Here is a 22,031-nt window from a genome sequence, read left to right on the forward strand (position 1 = left end):
ATTTCCCTCCTGGCTCCGAAGATATTGATTTGGTAACACTCAGCTCTGTCTGTCAACTGAACGGGGGGGTGAAAGGTGAAAGTTCACGTAGCCCGGGCTGGTTTGTACGTATTAATGAGCCCTGTCCATTTTTTATCAGTTTGTGCAACTTCTAATGATAATGACTAACTGTGATGAGGACAAAGTCGCGTTGTCATACTTGTTTAATGAGAGCTGAATTATTTATTTTTTAGTTAAATATAAATTTATTTCGTGAGCCACCATTTTTCTCCCCCCCTTTCTTGCTTTCAATGATCGGGACTATTGATCGGTGAAGGCATTGGCTTTGGATAAGTTTAACATAAATTATAGGTCGATATCTTATCAAACGCACATTTGGAAGCAAATGTGACAATCTCATTTGAAGACAACACCGCCGGGTCTTCTGTTCTTCTTATATATCTTCTGTCGAACTCGGCAGATACTTGGAGCCTGGTTTGTCTCGAATGCAAATCAAAGACGAGGTTACCGAATTGAGAGTCAAAAACATTTCAGATAATAAAAAAAAAATTTCAAAATTAAAAGTATGGCCAATGTATTTGTATTTTATGTGTCATTTATTATGGATTTGTTTTGAAAAAAAGATTTTTTTTTAGATTTTTTTTTTCTTTTAAGGGTGCGTTCACACCTACAGGATCTGCAGCTGATTTTCTGCAGCAGATTTCAGTTAAATAACTGAACACAGCATCAAATCTGATGCTGTGTTCAGTTATTTAACTGAAATCTGCTGCAGAAAATCAGCTGCAGATCCTGTAGGTGTGAACGCACCATTAAGGAGAACTGTCACACCCCGTGCCGGGGTGAAGGCTGCCCGACTCCCCGCTAGAGACCCTTATACTTACCCCTTCTCTCCAAGTCCCGCGCCTGGAGCCGGAGTTATCCCCATCGGAAGCCTGGTGCGCGCTCTTGAGAGGTGTCCCAAAGAGAATGAATGGAGCCGTCATTCTCTATGGGTGTCGGGCTCATCTCAGGAGCGTGCGCGCACGGCTTCCAACGGTGATATCTCCGTCCCAGGACCGGCTCCAGGCCGCGGGACTTGGGAGAGAAGGGGAGAATGCAGATCATTGCAGGACTGGCCGACCATCTAATGTGTATGGGAGACTACTGATGGCAGATTTTATTTTTCATATTTTTTTTATTATTGAGTATTGTGTATACAACATAAATAATATATAACAACAATATTGTCACTGATGTTAACGTAGGGATCGGAAATGTTGGACTTGATCATTTCTGTTTCCTTTGTTCTCATGGAGATAAGCTAACTCTTCTACTCCTCCATAATTGCGCCACCTAATTTTCATATAAGACCCATATTTGATAACATGTTACATTTTTTCAAATTTTTTTATTTCCTTTTTGCTCATTATAAGGGGTGGAGCAGCCATATTGGCTCAGTGTAATTTAGAGAGATGCTTTCCAGCAGTCATGTGGACCATATTCTGGAACTAACTCATTGACTTCTATAGGCGAGTGTTGTGGGCATGCTATGTGACCTGTGCAGAGGTCATAGTGCAGGGTAGAGGAGCAGTGATCACTACCTATTACTATAATTTATTATGATGTTCTTCCCCTTCATGTATACGCACATGTACATGTAGATCAAATTTAGAGGCCTTGGAGCTGCCGTATCCCTAATATAGCGTCCATATAAAATAATCATGATACAGATTCTAGATCCAGTTTTATTACACACAGATATGTACACAAGCATTTTACAGATCTATATCATGTCCGCCATATCCGGCAATATAATCATTTACAATACACAATGACAAATTATTGTTTCTTACAGCATGATGCTACTTACATAGATTCTCCGGGGCAAGCCACACAAGTGTCTACATTTACACATCCAAACACAACACTAAAATCCGGAATAACAAAATCATACCGTGATATCGGCAGCACAGAGAAGGCCGAGGGGAGGGAATTAAAGGGGTTGTCCAGAATAAAATAAAAAAAAAACAAAAAAACATGGCCGCCGCCTTCTAAAAATTGTGTTTCACCCATCTATGGATTGTGTCTGGTATTGCAGCCAGCTCTCCTGAACAACCTGTGGACACGTGGTGTGATGTCTTTAGGAGAAAGCAGCCATGTTTTTATCTATTCCACTAGTTATGTGTAAAGGAAGTAGAGTTGTGAATACACTTTCAACTTTTATTGTTCGATACTTTTCAGATAAAATAGGTTCTTTAAAGGGGTAAAATCACAAGAATAGAGATAAAATAATCTGCCCTCAGTGGTGACGTATCTTAACACCCTCTTACACCTGCCAATTATTGGCAAATGAGCGTTTGTGGGGATGATGACCGGTCCGTGTAAAAGATCGTCGTTTGAAAATGTTTTAGCTTTTTAGGGAATCTGTCAGCTCCATATCATACCCACAGCTCAAGTGTCAAGGAGGTGTTGCTGAGCTGCAGCATGCATGCCTCCTTCCTCCCCCACTCCTCCCTGATCTGCATAAGCTCGTGTCAAGAGAGGAAAGAGTGGGGGAGGGAGGAGGCACGAATGCTGCAGCTCAGCACTGCCTCCTTGACACTTGAGTATCATACAAAGCTGAAAGATTCCCTTTAAGAATTTATTTGACTATATGGAAATTTAGCTCCCTCTACTGGATAAAACCAGGCTGGTAATATGTTCTTTGCTTATAGTGTTGGGGGTACCATTAAATTAAGATTTTTTGGTGGTTGCCTAGCAGATCTTTTGTATGTTGGAGGCTCCATAGAGAATGATTGGAGCTGCGGGTCACTCACCGACCCATGGTCCTTTCAAAACAAAACAGTTAGGGTGCCGCTCTAGAGATCGACGGGGGTTCCCAAGGTTGGACCCCCAGCGATTTCATGCTTGTCCCTTATCCTGTCCTTGCTCTAATCCTGCGCTAATCAGGCGTAAAATATTGAGTCGCAGGGGGGTGAAAAATAAGCGTCATTGATGAAACAATGGAAACATACAAAAATGACCAACACGATTCTAAAATAAAAAAATAAATAAAAAAGATATTCTGTTGTACAAGTGGATCTGATTCGTATCCATTTACATTGACTTGTTTGGTTCTATATAGTATTGTTAGGTTATACTCCATTGTTCTATTGTTAGATGGTGTTTTTGTCTTTTTGGTAGCCTTTTTGTGGCCCTATGTAATGACTTCACCCTGGACACGTGTCACATACTCTCTGGGCTACAACACGGCCATCTGCTACTTTGTACTCCTCCGCACTAATAAGTAGTAGGACTGCGACTCTCGGGGGAATCTATAGCGTTTGACACTTTAAGGTAAGCATGCGACAGCTTTAATGTATGTGTCCGCTTCTCAAAAAGAGACAGGATCAGCTTCATCACAATCACATCATGTCTTCTAAAAGGCCACATCAACCTGATGGCTCATAGTGGCCAGAATCCAATGATGTACAATGATGTACAGGACACATGTAATGTAGCCCATGGCAAGCACAGGCGACTTCTATCTCCTAGAACGGCCCATAAAGATATAATAGAAGCCGCTACAGAGGCAAATCTTATAAATGTCACATGGGGAAGGGAAGTTTCCGGATTTCATCGTATCACAGCTGATTGGTGACCATCCATGTTCTCCATCGACCACCGAGCCCCCAGTCTCTTCAATAGAGATATTAGTTTTGGAACGTCAGATATTCTACAGGACGACTCCCCGGTAATGAACTAGAGAAGATGGAATACACGTTATACCTCAGGAGGAGGAGGAGGAGGGTTATAGGTTCAGTTGTGATCAGAGTGGAAATAGGGCGTTGAGTACACTGGGTTACAGAAGTAGATTCCTGGTTATACGGGGCAGAACATGGATAAAGTTCCTGGTTATGATCAGACATGATCTCTGAAACGGGACTCCAGGACATTGAGTATACTACATGACTACTCCAGGACAGCAGGACATTGAGTATACTACATGACTAGTCCAGGGCAGCAGGACATTCAGTATACTACATGATTACTCCAGGACAGCAGGACATTGAGTATACTACATGACTACTCCAGGACAGCAGGACATTGAGTATACTACATGACTACTCCAGGACAGCAGGACATTGAGTATACTACATGACTACTCCAGGACAGCAGGACATTGAGTATACTACATGACTAGTCCAGGGCAGCAGGACATTCAGTATACTACATGACTACTCCAGGACAGCAGGACATTGAGTATACTACATGACTACTCCAGGACAGCAGGACATTGAGTATACTACATGACTACTTCAGGACAGCAGGACATTGAGTACACTACATGACTACTCCAGGACAGCAGGACATTGAGTATACTACATGACTACTCCAGGACAGCAAGACATTGAGTATACTACATGACTACTCCAGGACAGCAGGACATTGAGTATACTACATGACTACTCCAGGACAGCAGGACATTGAGAGTACTTCATGACTAATCCAGGACATTGAGTGTACTACATGACTACTCCAGGACAGCAGGACATTGAGAATACTTCATGACTAATCCAGGACAGCAGGACATTGAGTGTACTACATGACTACTCCAGGACAGCAGGACATTGAGAATACTTCATGACTAATCCAGGACAGCAGGACATTGAGTATACTACATGACTACTCCAGGACAGCAGGACATTGAGTATACTACATGACTACTCCAGGACAGCAGGACATTGAGTATACTACATGACTACTCCAGGACAGCAGGACATTGAGAATACTTCATGACTACTCCAGGACAGCAGGACATTGAGTATACTACATGACTACTCCAGGACAGCAGGACATTGAGTATACTACATGACTACTCCAGGACAGCAGGACATTGAGTATACTACATGACTACTCCAGGACATTGAGTATACTACATGACTACTGTAGGACAGCAGGACATTGAGTATACTACATGACTACTGTAGGACAGCAGGACATTGAGTGTACTACATGACTACTCCAGGACAGCAAGACATTGAGTATACTACATGACTACTCTAGGACAGCAGGACATTGAGAATACTACATGACTACTCCAGGACAGCAGGACATTGAGTATACTACATGACTAGTCCAGGGCAGCAGGACATTGAGTACACTACATGACTACTCCAGGACAGCAGGACATTGAGTATACTACATGACTACTCCAGGACAGCAGGACATTGAGTATACTACATGACTACTCTAGAACAGCAGGACATTGAGTATACTACATGACTACTCTAGGACAGCAGGACATTGAGAATACTACATGACTACTCTAGGACAGCAGGACATTGAGTATACTACATGACTACTCCAGGACATTGAGTATACTACATGACTACTGTAGGACAGCAGGACATTGAGTGTACTACATGACTACTTCAGGACAGCAGGACATTGAGTATACTACATGACTACTGTAGGACAGCAGGACATTGAGTATACTACATGACTACTCCAGGACAGCAGGACATTGAGTATACTACATGACTACTCCAGGACAGCAGGACATTGAGAATACTTCATGACTAATCCAGGACATTAAGTATACTACATGACTACTCCAGGACAGCAGGACATTGAGTATACTACATGACTACTCTAGGACAGCAGGACATTGAGTATACTATATGACTAATCCAGGGCATATAATATACTACATGACTACTCCAGGACAGCAGGACATAATGCGTACTTCAAGATGAGTCCAAAAAAAGCAGGACGTGACTGATTATTTTGAGATAGCCGGACATAGAGCGTACTTCATGTGTGATTACTCCAGGTCAGAAGAGCGGCAAGTAACACAGAATATCAAGTACAATCCATGAGTAAAGAAAACTACGGTATATGCTCCTCATCAAGGGTAAGAGGATCATGAAGGTACTCACATACATTTCTACATTGGCCGCACGCCCTTCCAACCAGTGTGCACTATACAGAAACACAGGTCAGCTGGAAGTTACACCCTCCGGAATATTCTACCTGTACACAGTAGTGTAGACAGGCCTCATTATATATTATATATATTTATTTCTTATTATTATTTGTGCTTCTAATTGACGAAAGGAACTATGAAATATCAATGGGGGGGGGGGGGGGGTAATGGTTCTCACTGCAAAGACCCAGGTGGTGTATGAAGACCTACAGGCAATGCTATATGGAAAAATGTATGCAAATGAGCTCTCCTGCACAAAGAAGAAAAATGACTCTGTAGTGCCACCTATATGGAGATACCCTCTAAGTCATTGTCTGAGCCAATACTATTCAAACCAGAGTCTACTCCAAAAGGAAGACACATGTATATGTAGAGAGCAAAAGAGAGGCAGTCTTCTTCCTTCTGAAGAAGAGATGATGTCTATATATATAACTTACCACTTACAGGGACAATGAGAGCACTGTGTGACTGTTACATAAGGATATACATGGGTATAAAAGCAGTACATTATGACTTGATAGAGTCAACAATGAAGAACACTCATCTATTAACAATAAAGGGGAAGCTACACAGTGTCTCTCTTTGGAGAATCCAACTTATCCGTTCATTACTGGACAGCCATTGATTTCAATATGTACCATGCAATACTTCATCTCTCCTGTGGTGGTGCTGTAGAGTAACTGGAGAGAGGCAGGAGCAGCACTGATATAATGGTGTAAGATAATGGACACATGTTATACATTATATATATATATATGTGTGTATGTGTGTGTTGTGTGTGTGTGTATATCGCTTTACAGACATATATTCCGGATTCTGAGATCATCTGCAATAATAGAAATCATCCTCCTACTTGCCTCAATGATCACAGATACAAGTAGAGCCAGAATGAGCACGGGAGGACTGAGCTGGGCGCCCCGTGCAGTCATCCGCCTCCTGTTTGTTGGCCCTCATCCTAAATATTCCAATTAGCCGCTCAGTGTCACCCGCTTTCTGCTGTGAGATCTGTCATTTGTGGCATGTTGCTTTAGCTGTATACTCCATATGGGGCGTCATTATACCGCCAGTGATACTAATGGGAAGTTTTTATGTTAAAAGATTTTTTTTTTTAAAGAATTATAGTTTTTTTTTTTCAAATTTTCCTATCTATATTTAAACGGAATCCTGAAATCTTGCAGTTTTCATTCTGACCACTAGGTCCAAAACTAAGATGAGACTTCCTGTTGGGTCTGTGATAATAAGGAGGAGTCTGCTGGAATGTGATCTGTATATAACAAGTATATACGATAGCAGCCCAGCCTCCCCCTCCCCTGTGGAATCACCTTGCACAGGTCACAGAGCATGCCTACAAACCTGTCTCATACAAGGAGTAAGGTCTGGAAGGGTTCACTGTCTTATCCATGAGGCTAGCTGTATAGTATATCAATAAATGCTGCTAAAAAGTGAAAAATTTGGCAGGACGGCTGCTCCAATCATAAAGTACAAGAAATAAAATAAAATTAAAAAAAACTATGTAAAATTAGAACATGTTTCTTTATCGGTAAATAACAATAACTACCCAACACGTGCCTTTTAAAGGAACACTCCAAGTAAAACTGATGATAATTGCACAGGATGAGGGGGCGGAGCATAACGCAGACAGAAACCTAGCACCATGCTCCGCCTCTTCAAGCACTGGACAAGGTTTCACATGGCGCATGTCTGGACTGTTCCACAAAACGTGGCTCTTAATGGGATTTTGTGGCCAAACTGGACGGATTAATTATCAATCTGAAGTTAGGGCAGGTGTGTTACTAAATTTAGATAAACCATGGCTGCCTTCTTGCACCACACCTGTCCACAGGTCATGTGCGGTATTGCAGCTCAGCACTTTATACTTTATAGGAGCTGAGCTGCAATACAGACGTTTTTAGAGAAAAGCAGCCTTGTTTCTCTAATCCTGGTGAAGGCGGAGCAGGGAGTGGAAACATGTGGGGCAATAAGCAGTGATTTCACAGTTCCACCTACATGACCCAAGATTCGAGTAGAGAGACAGAAATGCTCAGAGTTTGCCCTTTCAATATTCCACCATGATGTTGGGAATCCATCACTTACACTTGATACAGTTAATGCAGGTAATATATATACAGCGTATACACAACCATACTTTAATGGCGATTGCATCCTCTTAAGTTAAGTCATACCGCTAAGTACAAAGCACACATGTCACATGGTAAATAAAACACGTACATAGAGAATAGATAACCAAGGCATACGACACAAGACGGAAGGGAAAAAAACAACTTCTTAAAGGAAAAGACCCCTCCTCCACACATCGCTACTAAATGTAAACAATTCGGTCACGTGACGGCAGCATCGGATGGAACGTGACGACCGGACACACGCATGTATATAGGAGTGGCTTATAGGAGCGGGTCAGGTTCAGTGTAGGGTCACCTTCAAACGCCATCTTCCATCTAGATATCATCTACATATTGGGGCGAGTGACTTTACACAATATAGTCCAGTAACATCTGAGCTAACACCTGCTGCTGCTTCAGTGTCTGGGCGTCACAGTCTTTACATCATGTTCTGGTGTAGAGAACATTTTCCAGAACGCACTGCAGTAGGGTGTGCCTGTCTGTATTCTGCCACTGGCTGAATTCTGAATTCAGCTCTGGAGTGGAAGACTCTCTAAATATTATAAAGTTACTCCCCACTACATACAGACTATATCTAGAATTATCAGGTTTTACAGATAACCATATACAGCAAAAGCCTTGTGTACTATTGGTTTACAGAGAGGGATAGAAGTTTCCGCAAAAGGATTCCCATTCTGTAGCGTTTATCGGGGGGGAGTCATGCAGCACCAACACGGCAAAGTCTACCCCATGTATGATATGACGACAACAATATCTGCAGTGATCATGCTCTAGACATATTGGAAGGAGGGGCTGTGGGTGTACGGAGTGTGGGCACAAGCTGTTCGGCCCCTTAGACCATGAATCGATGCTCTTTGCCGTCGTGGGCCATAAGGATGACATTGCGGTTGGAGGTCCAGATGAGTCTTGCTAGTTTCAGGGCGTTGAGTGAACCGGGAGAGGCTGGTTGGACGGGGGGCACCTGATAGGTCTTGATACACCGCAGCTGAGGAGCGGAGTTCAGCATCCCGATGCTTCCCAGCAATGATGTGTTCATCTAGGAAAGAGAGAGAAAAATTACACGATATACAAAGTATATACAGAACATGTATCAATGAACTATGAAAAAGGATATCCATAATGAAAAGTTCTTCCCTATCCATTGACCCGTAAACTGAGTTGGATATTGACTGAAAAGGCCACAGGTTTTGGTGGAGCCACCCCTTGGCTGGGTCCTTCCCTGGAGGGATATTTGGCTAGCCCCATGTTTTGAGACTCTTAAATAAGGCTCCACGGACTCTTTTTGCATATTGATGTTTCCCAGGAGGCAATGCACCTAGTAATTCACTGTCCTTCAATCGTCAGCCGGCAGTGTTATCTTTGGCTGGTCTCCCTGAGATCAGTGATCTGTTTACCCTGTGGCTTTACTAAGCATTGCTCCTACCTAGCCAGAATCCTGCTCCACACTGATGAGGGGCAACACCCAAAACAGCTGTATGTGGATGGATGCCAGGCCTTGGTTTTTTCTTGTCATATCCATAGACGTAAACAGAGTTGGTTAATTGACTGAAAGGGCCACTTAATATGGTGGTTTTGGTGGAGCCACCCCTTATCTTTGGATGGTCTTCCTAGGATCAGTGATCTGTTTCTCCTATGGCTTTACTAGGTATTTGCTCTCACCTAGCCAGAATCCTGCTCCACACTGATGAGGGGCAACACCCCGAAACAGCTGTCAGTGGACAGATACCTGGCCTTGGTTTTATCTTGTCATGCCCATAGACGTAAACAAAGCTGGATATTGACTGAAAGGAACACTTAATATGGTGGTTTTGATGGTCTCCTTCCAGGAGCTACCCCTTGGCTAGGTCCTTCCCTAGAGGGATATCAGGCTAGTCCTGTGTTTTGAGACTCCGCGGACTCTTTTTGCATATCTAACAGAGAGGTGGTTAGCAGCTGATTAGTGACCACCACCGATACCGACAATGGAGGTCTGTTGTCCCCTAAGTAAATGGAGGGTAAGTGCACATGCTTGGCCACTATTCCATTCATGCTCTAATAATGTTTGGCAATGTTCATAAGTCCCATAAAGAATAAATGGATCGGTGGTCAAGCATACGCGCTTTAGCTCAATTCACTTTAAGGACAATTGATCTTTGTTCCCATAACCAATGACGATCTCAGCAGTCAGGCCTCCACCAACCACCTAGTTGTCCCCTAATTTTGAGATGACCCCTTTAATTAGAAAGTGAGGTAACTACAATGATTGGTCCTGACTCTGGAGTACCAGTGGGAACCATGCAATGCTTCATTTCACCTGCGGAGGTGCTACGGGGAAGACTTACAGTTCCCCCCACAGAGTACCTTACAGCGACCATCTTACTACTGACAGCTCCTTCTAACAAGATAGGACTGCAGATGGAGGACAATGCTTTTGGCCCTGTATACTTGCTGGAATTTCATATTAGGCACCAATATTTATGTGAATTCTGCTCCCAAACTGCACAAATTCTGTACAATGGGAATCCATGTTGAAGTCTGTACTGTTGCCTATCTAGGTGGATTCCCATGTTGGGTGGCAGGGCATGGACTGATTCCATTGTAAGTTCAGGTAGCACTTTAATACAGATGTAGCAGAGTTGGATTTGTTACTGAATTCTGTTTCTGTCTAGTACAGGTTTATTACAGCTCTATACACAGTGCGAGTTCTATGTAGTAAACTCCACTCTGCTACATCTGGACATCACGTCGCGGTGACGCATGAGTCCCTAAAGTCCTTTAGACTTAGAGCGTATACAATCGGTCTCCGCAACTACCTGACTGTCAGCTGGGAAACATCCTAATGGGATATCTCTATAGGATTGAGACGGCCATGTTTAACCCTGCGGTGTCCTCATTGTAGCAGACTCAGCCCGTATGACTGATGGCCCAATGTGCGGACGCTGAAGAGATGATACCTTCCCCGTTCCATCCAGAGAAGAAGAGGAGTCATTTTCTCCGTTATTTTGCACCTTCTCGGTGGCTCGGTGGTGTCAGTGGGTGTAAATCACAGCATCTCTAGCACCCGGCACGCTGACATTTTCACAATTTAAATCATCTTGACTAATAGCCCTTTTAAGATGACTAATGTTCCTGATTTTCCTACATTAGTAATAGCTCGGAAAAGGAGCAGAGGAAACAGAGGAGGTGCCAGAGGGCAGGAGCTGCGAGCGGGCGCGCGGGGGGGCTGATTAACGTCTACTACACCACAAGGGCAGGCAACCTTCCTTTATTCTATAGGATACATAGGATGTCCTGTAGTATAGCAGCATTATACTTTACTGCACCGGCTATAGGGTTCACCTATAACCTCCACCTATTAAGGCGTCCTCCACTTCTGATCACCCACAGTGATCAGCTGTAATCTAAAGGGAAGAATGTCAGCGGATGTCCAAAATTCCTGCAGCGCCACCACAGGGGAAATGAAGGATTACACAGTGCTCAATCCTATCTGCAGGACAGAATAGGTCCTCCAGAGGAAGAGACGCTCTTTGTAATCCCCATTCACTCTGTGCAAGAGGAGATGATTCTAGGAGTATTCCAGCAGTATTTATCCTGCACTGATCTAATCCATCCTGTTTTTTACTCCAGAGCTGCACTCACTATTCTGCTGGTGGGGTCACTGTGTACATACATTATATTACTTTTCCTGTACTGATCCTGAGTTACATCCTGTATTATACCCCAGAGCTGCACTCACTATTCTGCTGGTGGGGTCACTGTGTACATACATTATATTACTTTTCCTGTACTGATCCTGAGTTACATCCTGTATTATACCCCAGAGCTGCACTCACTATTCTGCTGGTGGGGTCATTGTGTACATATATTATATTACTTATCCTGTACTGATCCTGAGTTACATCCTGTATTATACTCCAGAGCTGCACTCACTATTCTGCTGGTGAGGTCACTGTGTACATACATTACTGATCCAGAGTTACATCCTGTATTATACCCCAGAGCTGCACTCACTATTCTGCTGGTGGGGTCACTGTGTACATACATAACATTACTGATCCTGTACGGATCCTGAGTTACATCCTGTATTATACTCCAGAGCTGCACTCACTATTCTGCTAGTGGGGTCACTGTGTATATACATTACATTACACTTGCCTTGATGCACATCACCCCAGTATACTGTATATAACCACTAAGCCCCCATTACTGGGAGACTTGAGGTCATAGAACTGCAGAATTGTGACTATTATATGTGTAGTGTAATGCAGGTGGGAGTCCTGTACCCCCTACAGCTGATATTGATGGGGGACGCTATGGTAACACACTGTGCAGTGGAAATGTACTATTACATGGTGGCTGTTCTGATGAATGATCATAAGTGTAATAAATAGACTAGCGGAGTCCTCCAGAGCAGCGCTCCACTGTGACCTATAGAGGGAATCTCTAGCAGGGGACCCCCCTCTATGACGTCCTAATAGAGCATATGGACAGGCTGTCATCACGAGACGACCCTCTAAGTGACTGCAGATGATGCCTTGCTGGCGGGCAGCCCCCCTGGTGCTCGGTGCGGTGATCAGGTAATGCTCGGAGCCTGTGACAGATATAGGATTAGCTCTGAAGAGATCGCCAGCTGAGCCCAGATTACTCACAGGTCTGACTAGGATTAAAGTTTAGTACTGTAAACTGCAGCTGAGACCGAACAAGCAGAAAGGATCTGCCAGAGAGTCATGTCTGTCACCTACTTATTGTCTGATCCAGAGGACAGGGCTCCACCATGTCTCTACTGTACTCTACACATATCCTGCCTCTCTCAAGGGAAGAATTACTAGAATATGTCATGTAATAAAAAAAACTAAGCAATCCCTACTTGTTCAGTGTCTGCACAGAGCATGTTCTGATGATCTGCATTTTGTACAGTAATCTGATGTCCTGACTGCATCATAGGAGCCCAGCTGTACTGTCATCTCTACTCAATACCAACCAGCAGAACTGTGAATACTGCTACGGAGTATAATATAGGATAAGTAATGTATGTACACAGTGACCCCACCAGCAGAATAGTGAGTGCAGCTCTGGAGTATAATACAGGATGTAACTCAGGACCAGTACAGGATAAGTAATGTAATGTATGTACACAGTGACCCCACCAGCAGAATAGTGAGTGCAGCTCTGGAGTATAATACAGGATGTAACTCAGGATCAGTAATATAATGTATGTACACAGTGACCCCCACCAGCAGAATAGTGAGTGCAGCTCTGGAGTATAATACAGGATATAACTCAGGATCAGTACAGTATCAGTAATGTAATGTATGTACACATTGACCCCACCAGCAGAATAGTGAGTGCAGCTCTGGAGTATAATACAGGATGTAACTCAGGACCAGTACAGGATAAGTAATGTAATGGAGTAGAATACTGCATACTACTATCTATCTATATGTGAACAGGTGTCTGATGGTTTGTAAAATCTGAGAGAAAAATGAATAATTATTTTACTTCCTATTGAGTTCCAGAAAGTTCCATATGAATCCAGAACTCGGATACAATAAGGCAGTGTGACTAGTGACAGAGTGCTCATTGTGTGTCTCTCCTGAGGGACGTTCTCCGCCTGCTGGTCTGGCGACAGTGCTCAGTGATTGCGATCAATCAGATATGGGGAGCGTCAGTGAGCGATTATCTTATGTATTAGATAAAGGTGTAAACATTGCGGTAATCCTTAATTACTCAGCTGTAAAATGGGAGTGCATGAAATCATTACACTACAGCGAGCCTAGCGAGGAGGAAACTGGAGAGGAACGGGAGCCCTGGGATCAATAAACATACAATCCCTGCTCACATTCATTACCTAAATATGTTTATTATGGTGTAAAGGCGGCAGGTAATGCCGCCGCGCCCGGTACAGGCTAACCGCAGCCCTGGGATCAGGGTGACATATGAACACTGGGAATCTAACAGCACTGTAATAGTATATATGGTATAGTGAGTATTACTGTATTCTAAGATGGCAGCCAGGCTTGTTTCATGTTGCTTAGCAACCACTTACCACCTGACTGGGTGACCACCATGCAACAACTCATTCTGATGTAATTTAATCTGTGTAAATGATGCTGAATATAAAAATTCATCTCTGTCTACCAGTTAGAGGGTATGTCTAAAAGTCACCAAAAAGAACAAACCTCTCAGCTTTAAAAAGTATAATTTTGTGTACACAGCCCCTGTGCCGACCTATGTATAGTCAGCTACTGCAGTCGTGTGCTCCTATATTTTCCTCTGCCCTCACATAATAGGAGTATAAGAATGTGCAATCAGACTACATACGGTTTCGTTTGTAGTCTGTTACTATGGAGACATAATGATCTGCATAGGAGCGGTGTACACAAAAATGATATCCTTAAACGGGCACTGTAATTTCCAAAAACTTTTGCTATGACATATCAAGGTGGCATAATGTAAGTCTATGGGGCAAACACAAAGCAGGAAGAGAGGTGCGTGGTAATACGTTTCTCACCCCTCATTCTGCACACTAAACACTAAGACTCCGACCCATCAAAACTTTTAACAAGTTCATAGCACATGTCAACAGTTTTTCAAAATGGCAGGTACACTAAAAAGGTCTATTCCCAGTCTGACCTTGTAATCATGCTTACTTCCATTCCCCTACAGACAATGGAAGAGGAGGAAACCGAAAACCAAGACTGCAGGATCAGACGACGCAAGTTACGTTTGTAGTCTGTAACCATGGAGACAGACTAGAAGCCATATTTACAAAACAGTAGATTTTTAATCGTAAATATTTGCACATATGTTTAAAGGGGTACACCCACAAAATGTTTTTCTTTTCCTCTCAAATCAACTGATTTATATAGCTTTGTAATTTACTGCTGCTGTTTGTCCTGCAGGAAGTGGTGTATTCTTTCCAGTCTGACACAGTGCTCTCTGCTGCCACCTCTGTCCATGTCAGGAACTGTCCAGAGCAGGAGAGGTTTTCCATGGGGATTTGCTACTGCTCTGGGCAATTCCTGACATGGACAGAGGTGGCAGCAGAGAGCATTGTGTCAGACTGGAAAGAATACACCACTTCCTGCAGGACATACAGCAGCTGATAAGTACTGGATTGTTAATAGAAAAAAACTTACAAATCTATATAACTTTTAGACACCAGTTGATTTGCAATTTTTGTTTTTGCTGGAGTACCCCTTTAAACGGACATTTCCATCTGAGCTTTCAACAGCAAACTGTCCCCATTTTACATTTTTGCACACAGGCCCTGTGCAGATCTATATCTAGTCAGTCCATTCCCCTATGCCCTTTCTTCTTACAAACACCAGGCAATAAAAGAGTAGTCAGATGGAAGAGAATACAAGTGCAGGATCAGACTACATAGGATTTGTTTGTAGTCTGTAACCATGGCGATACATAGATCTCCATAGGAGCGGTAGCCACAAGTAGCAAATTGTGATACAGGACGAGCTGTATGCTTCCTTGAAGAATCATTCCCATGTCGTAAAATGATGGTATATTGCTTAAACATATCATCACCCTCTGATCATGGGGTGCCGACCTCTGGGAACCCTACATGTCCTGAGATTAAAGTGGGGGCCAGTACAGTGCACAAACCATTAATCTCAGGAAGACGGGACATAAATACTATGGGGGAGATATATCAAACTGGTGTAAGGTGAAACTTGCTCAGTCGCCCCTGGCAACCAATCAGATTCCACCTTTCATTTTCCAAAGAGTCTGTGAGGAATGAAAGGTGGAATCTGATTGGTTGCTAGGGGCAACTGAGCCAAGTCTACTTTACACCAGTTTGATAAATCTCCGTGTGTGTGTGTGTGTGTGTGTGTATGTGTATATATATATATAGAGAGAGAGAGAGAGAGAGAGAGAGAGACACAATATACAAACGTAATTACCTGCCAGAAGGAGATATGGCTGTCTTTGTTAGAGTAGGTAGCGAGATAGCGTCCATCGGGGGCGAACGAAACTGCTGTTATGGGTCCTTTATGGCCGTGAATATTCTGCAAGACAAAAAAAGAACAAATGATATAGGAAAGTCTAGAACTGGGATGGGGAATAACAAGAAACAGTGTCTTCTCAGGTCTCCCCGAGGCGCGCTCCTCCACCCTGTTTCTTGGTGTAATATTAAGTAATGGAGGCGAGGGCGGCGGCGGTGATGTGGTATGCATGGGGCGGTGGCGCGCAGCCTTGTGCATGCTCTAGAAGTTTACGGCTTTGATTTGAAGTGTAAACATGTCCAGCTGCGCTCCCCTCAGATCGCACCATTGTCCAAAGGCTCCTTAATCCGGGAGGCTCTTGATCTGTAATGATTAGCGATGCCTGCGTGCCGGTGTCTTACACGGCTTCCTAAGCTGTTCTGCTACACCAAACGGCATAACTTATGGGGCCGCTTTGATAAAACTTTGCGACACGACATTCCATCTGTTCGCGGGGAGAAGCGGTTCCACTGGATAATCATCTCATCAAATCCTCGGCGCCCGCACAAAGACCTCCCGCTACCGTCTCCTGATGCCAGCAAAGCTTTCATATCAGTGCGCTATGGAGCGATGCAGCAGAGCCCAGTTTGTTACTGCATTTCTTGAGCTGAGTAGCTTTCACAGTCATTGTATATAAACTTCCAGATAAGCACATATACTGTGCTGAATGACCAACTCAGCTCTGCTACATCTGTATAGTGATCATGCATACTCGGCTATACTACTTGAGCTTCTAGCTCCTGATGCCAGCAAGCTTTCATATCAGTAAGCTATGGACTAGGGGACTGGCTGGGATGCAGCAGAGCTCTGTTTGTCACTTAACTCCTTGGGGCTACATTGTTTTAGCAGTAAGGGCCCTATTCCATGGGACGATTATCGTTTGCATAATCGTTAACGATAAACGATCTTAAACGATCTGAAATCGTTCACCCATATACATGGAATGATGATCGTTACTTATGATCGTTCTTGAGGTCGTCTTGTCGTCGCTATTGCGTTTGTTGCTACTGCGAACGACTGAACGACGTCTTATTCCATGCGAATGAGCAACGATAAAAATAGGTCCAGGTCTTAGAGCCCTATTTCACTGGCCGATTATCGTTCAGATAACCGTTAAAACGTTCGGAACAAAGCAATAATCGTTCAGTTGAATAGCAGTTAACGATTAAGCGAGGAACGAGAAATCGTTCAACGCTTAATAAGACCTGGACCTATTTTTACCATTGCTCGTTTGCATGGAATAAGACGTCGTTCGGACATTTGCAGTAGCGACGAACGTAACAGCGACGACAAGACGACCGCAAGAACGATCATAAGTAACGATCATCAATCCGTGTGAATGGTTGAACGATTTCAGGTCGTTTGCAATAGCGATCGTTTATCGTTTTCGATTATGCGAACGATAATCGTCCCGTGGAATAGGGCCCTTATTAAGCGATCAACGATTTCTCGTTCATCGTTTAATCGTTGACTGCTATTCAACTGAACGATTATCGCTTTGTTCCGAACGATTTAACGATCATCTGAGCGATAATTGTCCCATGGAATAGGGCCCTAAGTCTTATGTAAACCTAATTCTATGTGGCATTGCTATCTGTGCCAATTGATCTACTCAGCTCTGCTACATCTGTGTTGTGCTTTCTCCTTCAATCCCCTGATGGCAGCAGGATTCCCTATCAATGATGTGCCAAATGGCATACTCAGCTACACTACTTAGGCTTCTGCCTCCTGATGTCAGCAGGCTTTCATATCAGTGTCTCCTAATGTGCCAAATGGCATACTCAGCTACTCTACTTTGGCAGGCTTTCCTATCAGTGAGCTATGGACTAGCAGAGCAGAGTTTGTCCCTTAATTCTATGCATACAACCACTCTCTGAATTATCATGTAGTAGCTTAATCTGCAGTCCTATGCAAAGCTCAAGATAGGTGTGTGTAGCTCGTACTGGGCCAAATGACATACTCAGCGCTGCTACATCCATATAGTCCATTGAGCTACTGTTCCCCGATGCCGGCAATCTTTCACATTAGCAAGTAGTAGCCTATAGGCCTAGATGAGATGTAGCAGAGCCCAGCGTGGCACTTAGCTCGTCAGGGTTACATTGTATGAGCTCTGTACTGTTATGTAGCTATTTCTGTACATCTCCAGATAACGGATTCTGACATCATGGAACACTGTGCCAAAAGACTTACTCAGCTCTGCTTCATCTGTATAGTGCTCTTCGTGTGAGCTAGTGTCCTGTGGTGTAAGCAAGCTTTCATATCAGTGTACTATGGACTCATGCCACATACAGATTCAGCAGAGCAGAGTTTGTCACTAGACTCTTTGCATTATGCATTGCTTGCATAGTATATGAGCTTTCTTACCTAATCCTCTAGATAAAAGATTCTGTATACTATACCAGATGACATATGCAGCTCTGCTACATCTGTACAGTGCTTTCCATATGTACTACCATCTACCAAATCACATACCCAGCTCTACTACATCTGTACAGTGCTTTCCATATGTACTACATCTACCAAATCACATACCCAGCTCTACTACATCTGTACAGTGCTTTCCATATGTACTACATCTACCAAATCACATACCCAGCTCTGCTACATCTGTACAGTGCTCTCCATATGTACTACATCTACCAAATCACATACCCAGCTCTACTACATCTGTACAGTGCTCTCCATATGTACTACATCTACCAAATCACATACCCAGCTCTACTACATCTGTACAGTGCTTTCCATATGTTCTACATCTACCAAATCACATACCCAGCTCTGCTACATCTGTACAGTGCTCTCCATATGTACTACAATCTACCAAATCACATACCCAGCTCTGCTACATCTGTACAGTGCTCTCCATATGTACTACATCTACCAAGTCACATACCCAGCTCTACTACATCTGTACAGTGCTCTCCATATGTACTACATCTACCAAATCACATACCCAGCTCTGCTACATCTGTACAGTGCTCTCCATATGTACTACATCTACCAAATCACATATACAGCTCTGCTACATCTGTACAGTGCTCTCCATATGTACTACCATCTACCAAATCACATACCCAGCTCTGCTACATCTGTACAGTGCTCTCCATATGTACTACATCTACCAAATCACATATACAGCTCTGCTACATCTGTACAGTGCTCTCCATATGTACTACATCTACCAAATCACATACCCAGCTCTGCTACATCTGTACAGTGCTCTCCATATGTACTACATCTACCAAATCACATATACAGCTCTGCTACATCTGTACAGTGCTCTCCATGTGTACTACCATCTACCAAATCACATACCCAGCTCTGCTACATCTGTACAGTGCTCTCCATATGTACTACATCTACCAAGTCACATACCCAGCTCTGCTACATCTGTACAGTGCTCTCCATATGTACTACATCTACCAAATCACATACCCAGCTCTACTACATCCGTACAGTGCTCTCCATGTGTACTACCATCTACCAAATCACATACCCAGCTCTGCTACATTTCTACAGTGCTCTCCATATGTACTACATCTACCAAATCACATATCCAGCTCTGCTACATCTGTACAGTGCTCTCCATATGTACTACATCTACCAAGTCACATAATCAACTCTGCTACATCTGTACAGTGCTTTCCATGTGTACTACTGTCTCTTAATGCCAGGAAGCTTTCATATCAGTGCACTCTGCTCTAGGAGCTATGTGCAGATGTAGCAGAGCAGAGTTTGTCTCCAGATAACTATGATATCACTGTGTACTGTGCTGAACAGTATTCCCAGCACTGCTATAACAGTGTTACTTGACGCTTGACGCCAGCAAGCTTACATAACAATACGCTATGGGCACTGGGGTGTGTACAGATATAGCAAAGCAGAGTTTGTCACATAACTATATGGGTGATATCCCCAGCAGCACAGAGAAAGTAAATATTAAAATTAAAGGTAGTGTTCAGGGTGCTCTCCTCTATGTAATGGAGCTCAGCTGGAGTACCTGGCATGACTTGTGGACAAGTGTGGCGCTCTTCTTAGAAGAAAACAGCCATATATATTTTTTTAATCCTACCTGTTGCCCAACCTGTGGCCCTCCACCTGTTGCATGCATTGACAGACTTTTGACTGTTCAGGCATGATGGGAATTGTAGTTCTCCAGAAGCTGGAAGGTGGCAGCTTGGGCATCGCTGCTGGAACTTGTATAGAACACGAAGGGGATAATTTCTAGTCAATTGTGGAGGCAATATGGTCACCCAGCTTTACTGTCACACACTGGTGACAACCCCTTCTATGGTGGCCATACTGTCCGACACCAGTGACAACCCCTTCTATGGCAGCCATACTGTCTGACACCGGTGAAAACCCCTTCTATGGCGGCCATACTGTCTCACACCGGTGACAACCCCTTCTATGGCAGCCATACTGTCTCACACCGGTGACAGCCCCTTCTATGGCGGCCATACTGTCTGACACCGGTGACAGCCCCTTCTATGGCAGCCATACTGTCTCACACCGGTGACAGCCCCTTCTATGGTGGCCATACTGTCTCACACCGGTGACAGCCCCTTCTATGGCGGCCATACTGTCTCACACCGGTGACAGCCCCTTCTATGGCGGCCATACTGTCTCACACCGGTGACAACCCCTTCTATGGCAGCCATACTGTCTCACACCGGTGACAACCCCTTCTATGGCGGCCACACTGTCTCACACCGGTGACAACCCCTTCTATAGCGGCCATACTGTTTGACACCAGTGACAACCCCTTCTATGGCGGCCATACTGTCTCACACCGGTTTCCCAGAAACAGATGAATGATTGATAATCTTCCTCATGATTTGTGGTATATGTGATCAGGACGTCCGCAGGGATCTCTCCCCTCTCCTCCTCATGTAATTCCCCATCGCAGCTTTACCACACGGCGGTCATGTGATTTCTGGGCCCAGCGTTTGCAATAAGAGCTGAAAGTGACCTTGGCGGGCGGCGTGCAGCATACATCTCTGCCTGTCGGTCAATATGTGGCCCTCATTTGTTAGGAGGCCGCCCCGCTGTGATCCCTCATTACTATTTGCTTTAACTTCCTGGGCAAATGACATCCACAAAATGAAGCCAAGTGACAGCTGCAGCTAGCCAAGTGTTACCGCCACCATTAACCCCTCACACACAGGCCTGCCGGAGTCACCTGCTATGGTGTACAGCTTAAGGCTATGTTCACACTACGTATATGTCCGGCCGCATATTTTCGCGGCCGGACATATACGTGTTAAACTCCGGCTGGGGATTTACGCAAGTTGCGGCCGGCTACGTACGGACCGCGAACTTACGCCCGCAGTCTACTTACGCTTCCCGAGCGCCCTACGTAGCGATCTGACAGCGGTCTTTTACTTGGAAATCTTCGCCTAGCCCCGGACACCCCACAGAACCTATTGGATCGGCAAAGAAAAGTGGAAAAAAGAAGAAATCACCACTACATACGGGACCGCATGTTACGCTACGGGCGTAAGTTACGGCATTTTCGTCCTCAAACAATGGTCTGGTTCATTTTTTACGGCGCTGCGTACGATCCGGGCGTAAGTTCTTACGTAGTGTGAACTGTGCAGCCGTACATCGCATACTTTCCATTGTACGCAAACTACGTAAGTCTCCGGCCGCTTATTCACAGAACGCGCTATGGCCGGAAACTTACGTAGTGTGAACATAGCCCTATAGTGTATCTGTCATCATATAGGAGGCGACCATTGCCACTGCCATCTGTATAGTGTGCGAACATGCAGCTACACGTGGCCGGACCATCGCTGTATTATACTGTGCATGGTGGAAACACTATGGGGGAGATTTATCAAACATGGTGTAAAGTGAAACTGGCTCAGTTGCCCCTAGCAACCAATCAGATTCCACCTTTCATTTTGCAAAGAATCTGTGAGGAATGAAAGGTGGAATCTGATTGGTTGCTAGGGGCAACTG

The 22,031-nt window shown here is 44.1% G+C and overlaps 1 protein-coding gene across 2 annotated transcripts in view; it reads right to left on the reverse strand.

The window, feature by feature from the left end:
• Positions 1 to 8,073: 8,073 nt before the first annotated feature.
• Positions 8,074 to 22,031, reverse strand: part of WDR7 (WD repeat domain 7) — a 222,565-nt gene continuing 208,607 nt past the window's right edge. For both annotated transcript variants that reach the window (XM_069963174.1, XM_069963173.1), the window contains 2 exons: positions 15,987 to 16,091; positions 8,074 to 9,124 (listed from right to left, as the gene is read on the reverse strand). In XM_069963174.1, coding sequence (XP_069819275.1) covers positions 8,921 to 9,124; positions 15,987 to 16,091 — 309 coding nt within the window. In that variant the 3' untranslated portion in view covers positions 8,074 to 8,920. The remainder of the gene's footprint in view (positions 9,125 to 15,986; positions 16,092 to 22,031) is intronic.

Source organism: Dendropsophus ebraccatus, chromosome 3 (genome assembly GCF_027789765.1).
Source record: "Dendropsophus ebraccatus isolate aDenEbr1 chromosome 3, aDenEbr1.pat, whole genome shotgun sequence".
NCBI classification, from domain to species: domain Eukaryota; kingdom Metazoa; phylum Chordata; class Amphibia; order Anura; family Hylidae; genus Dendropsophus; species Dendropsophus ebraccatus.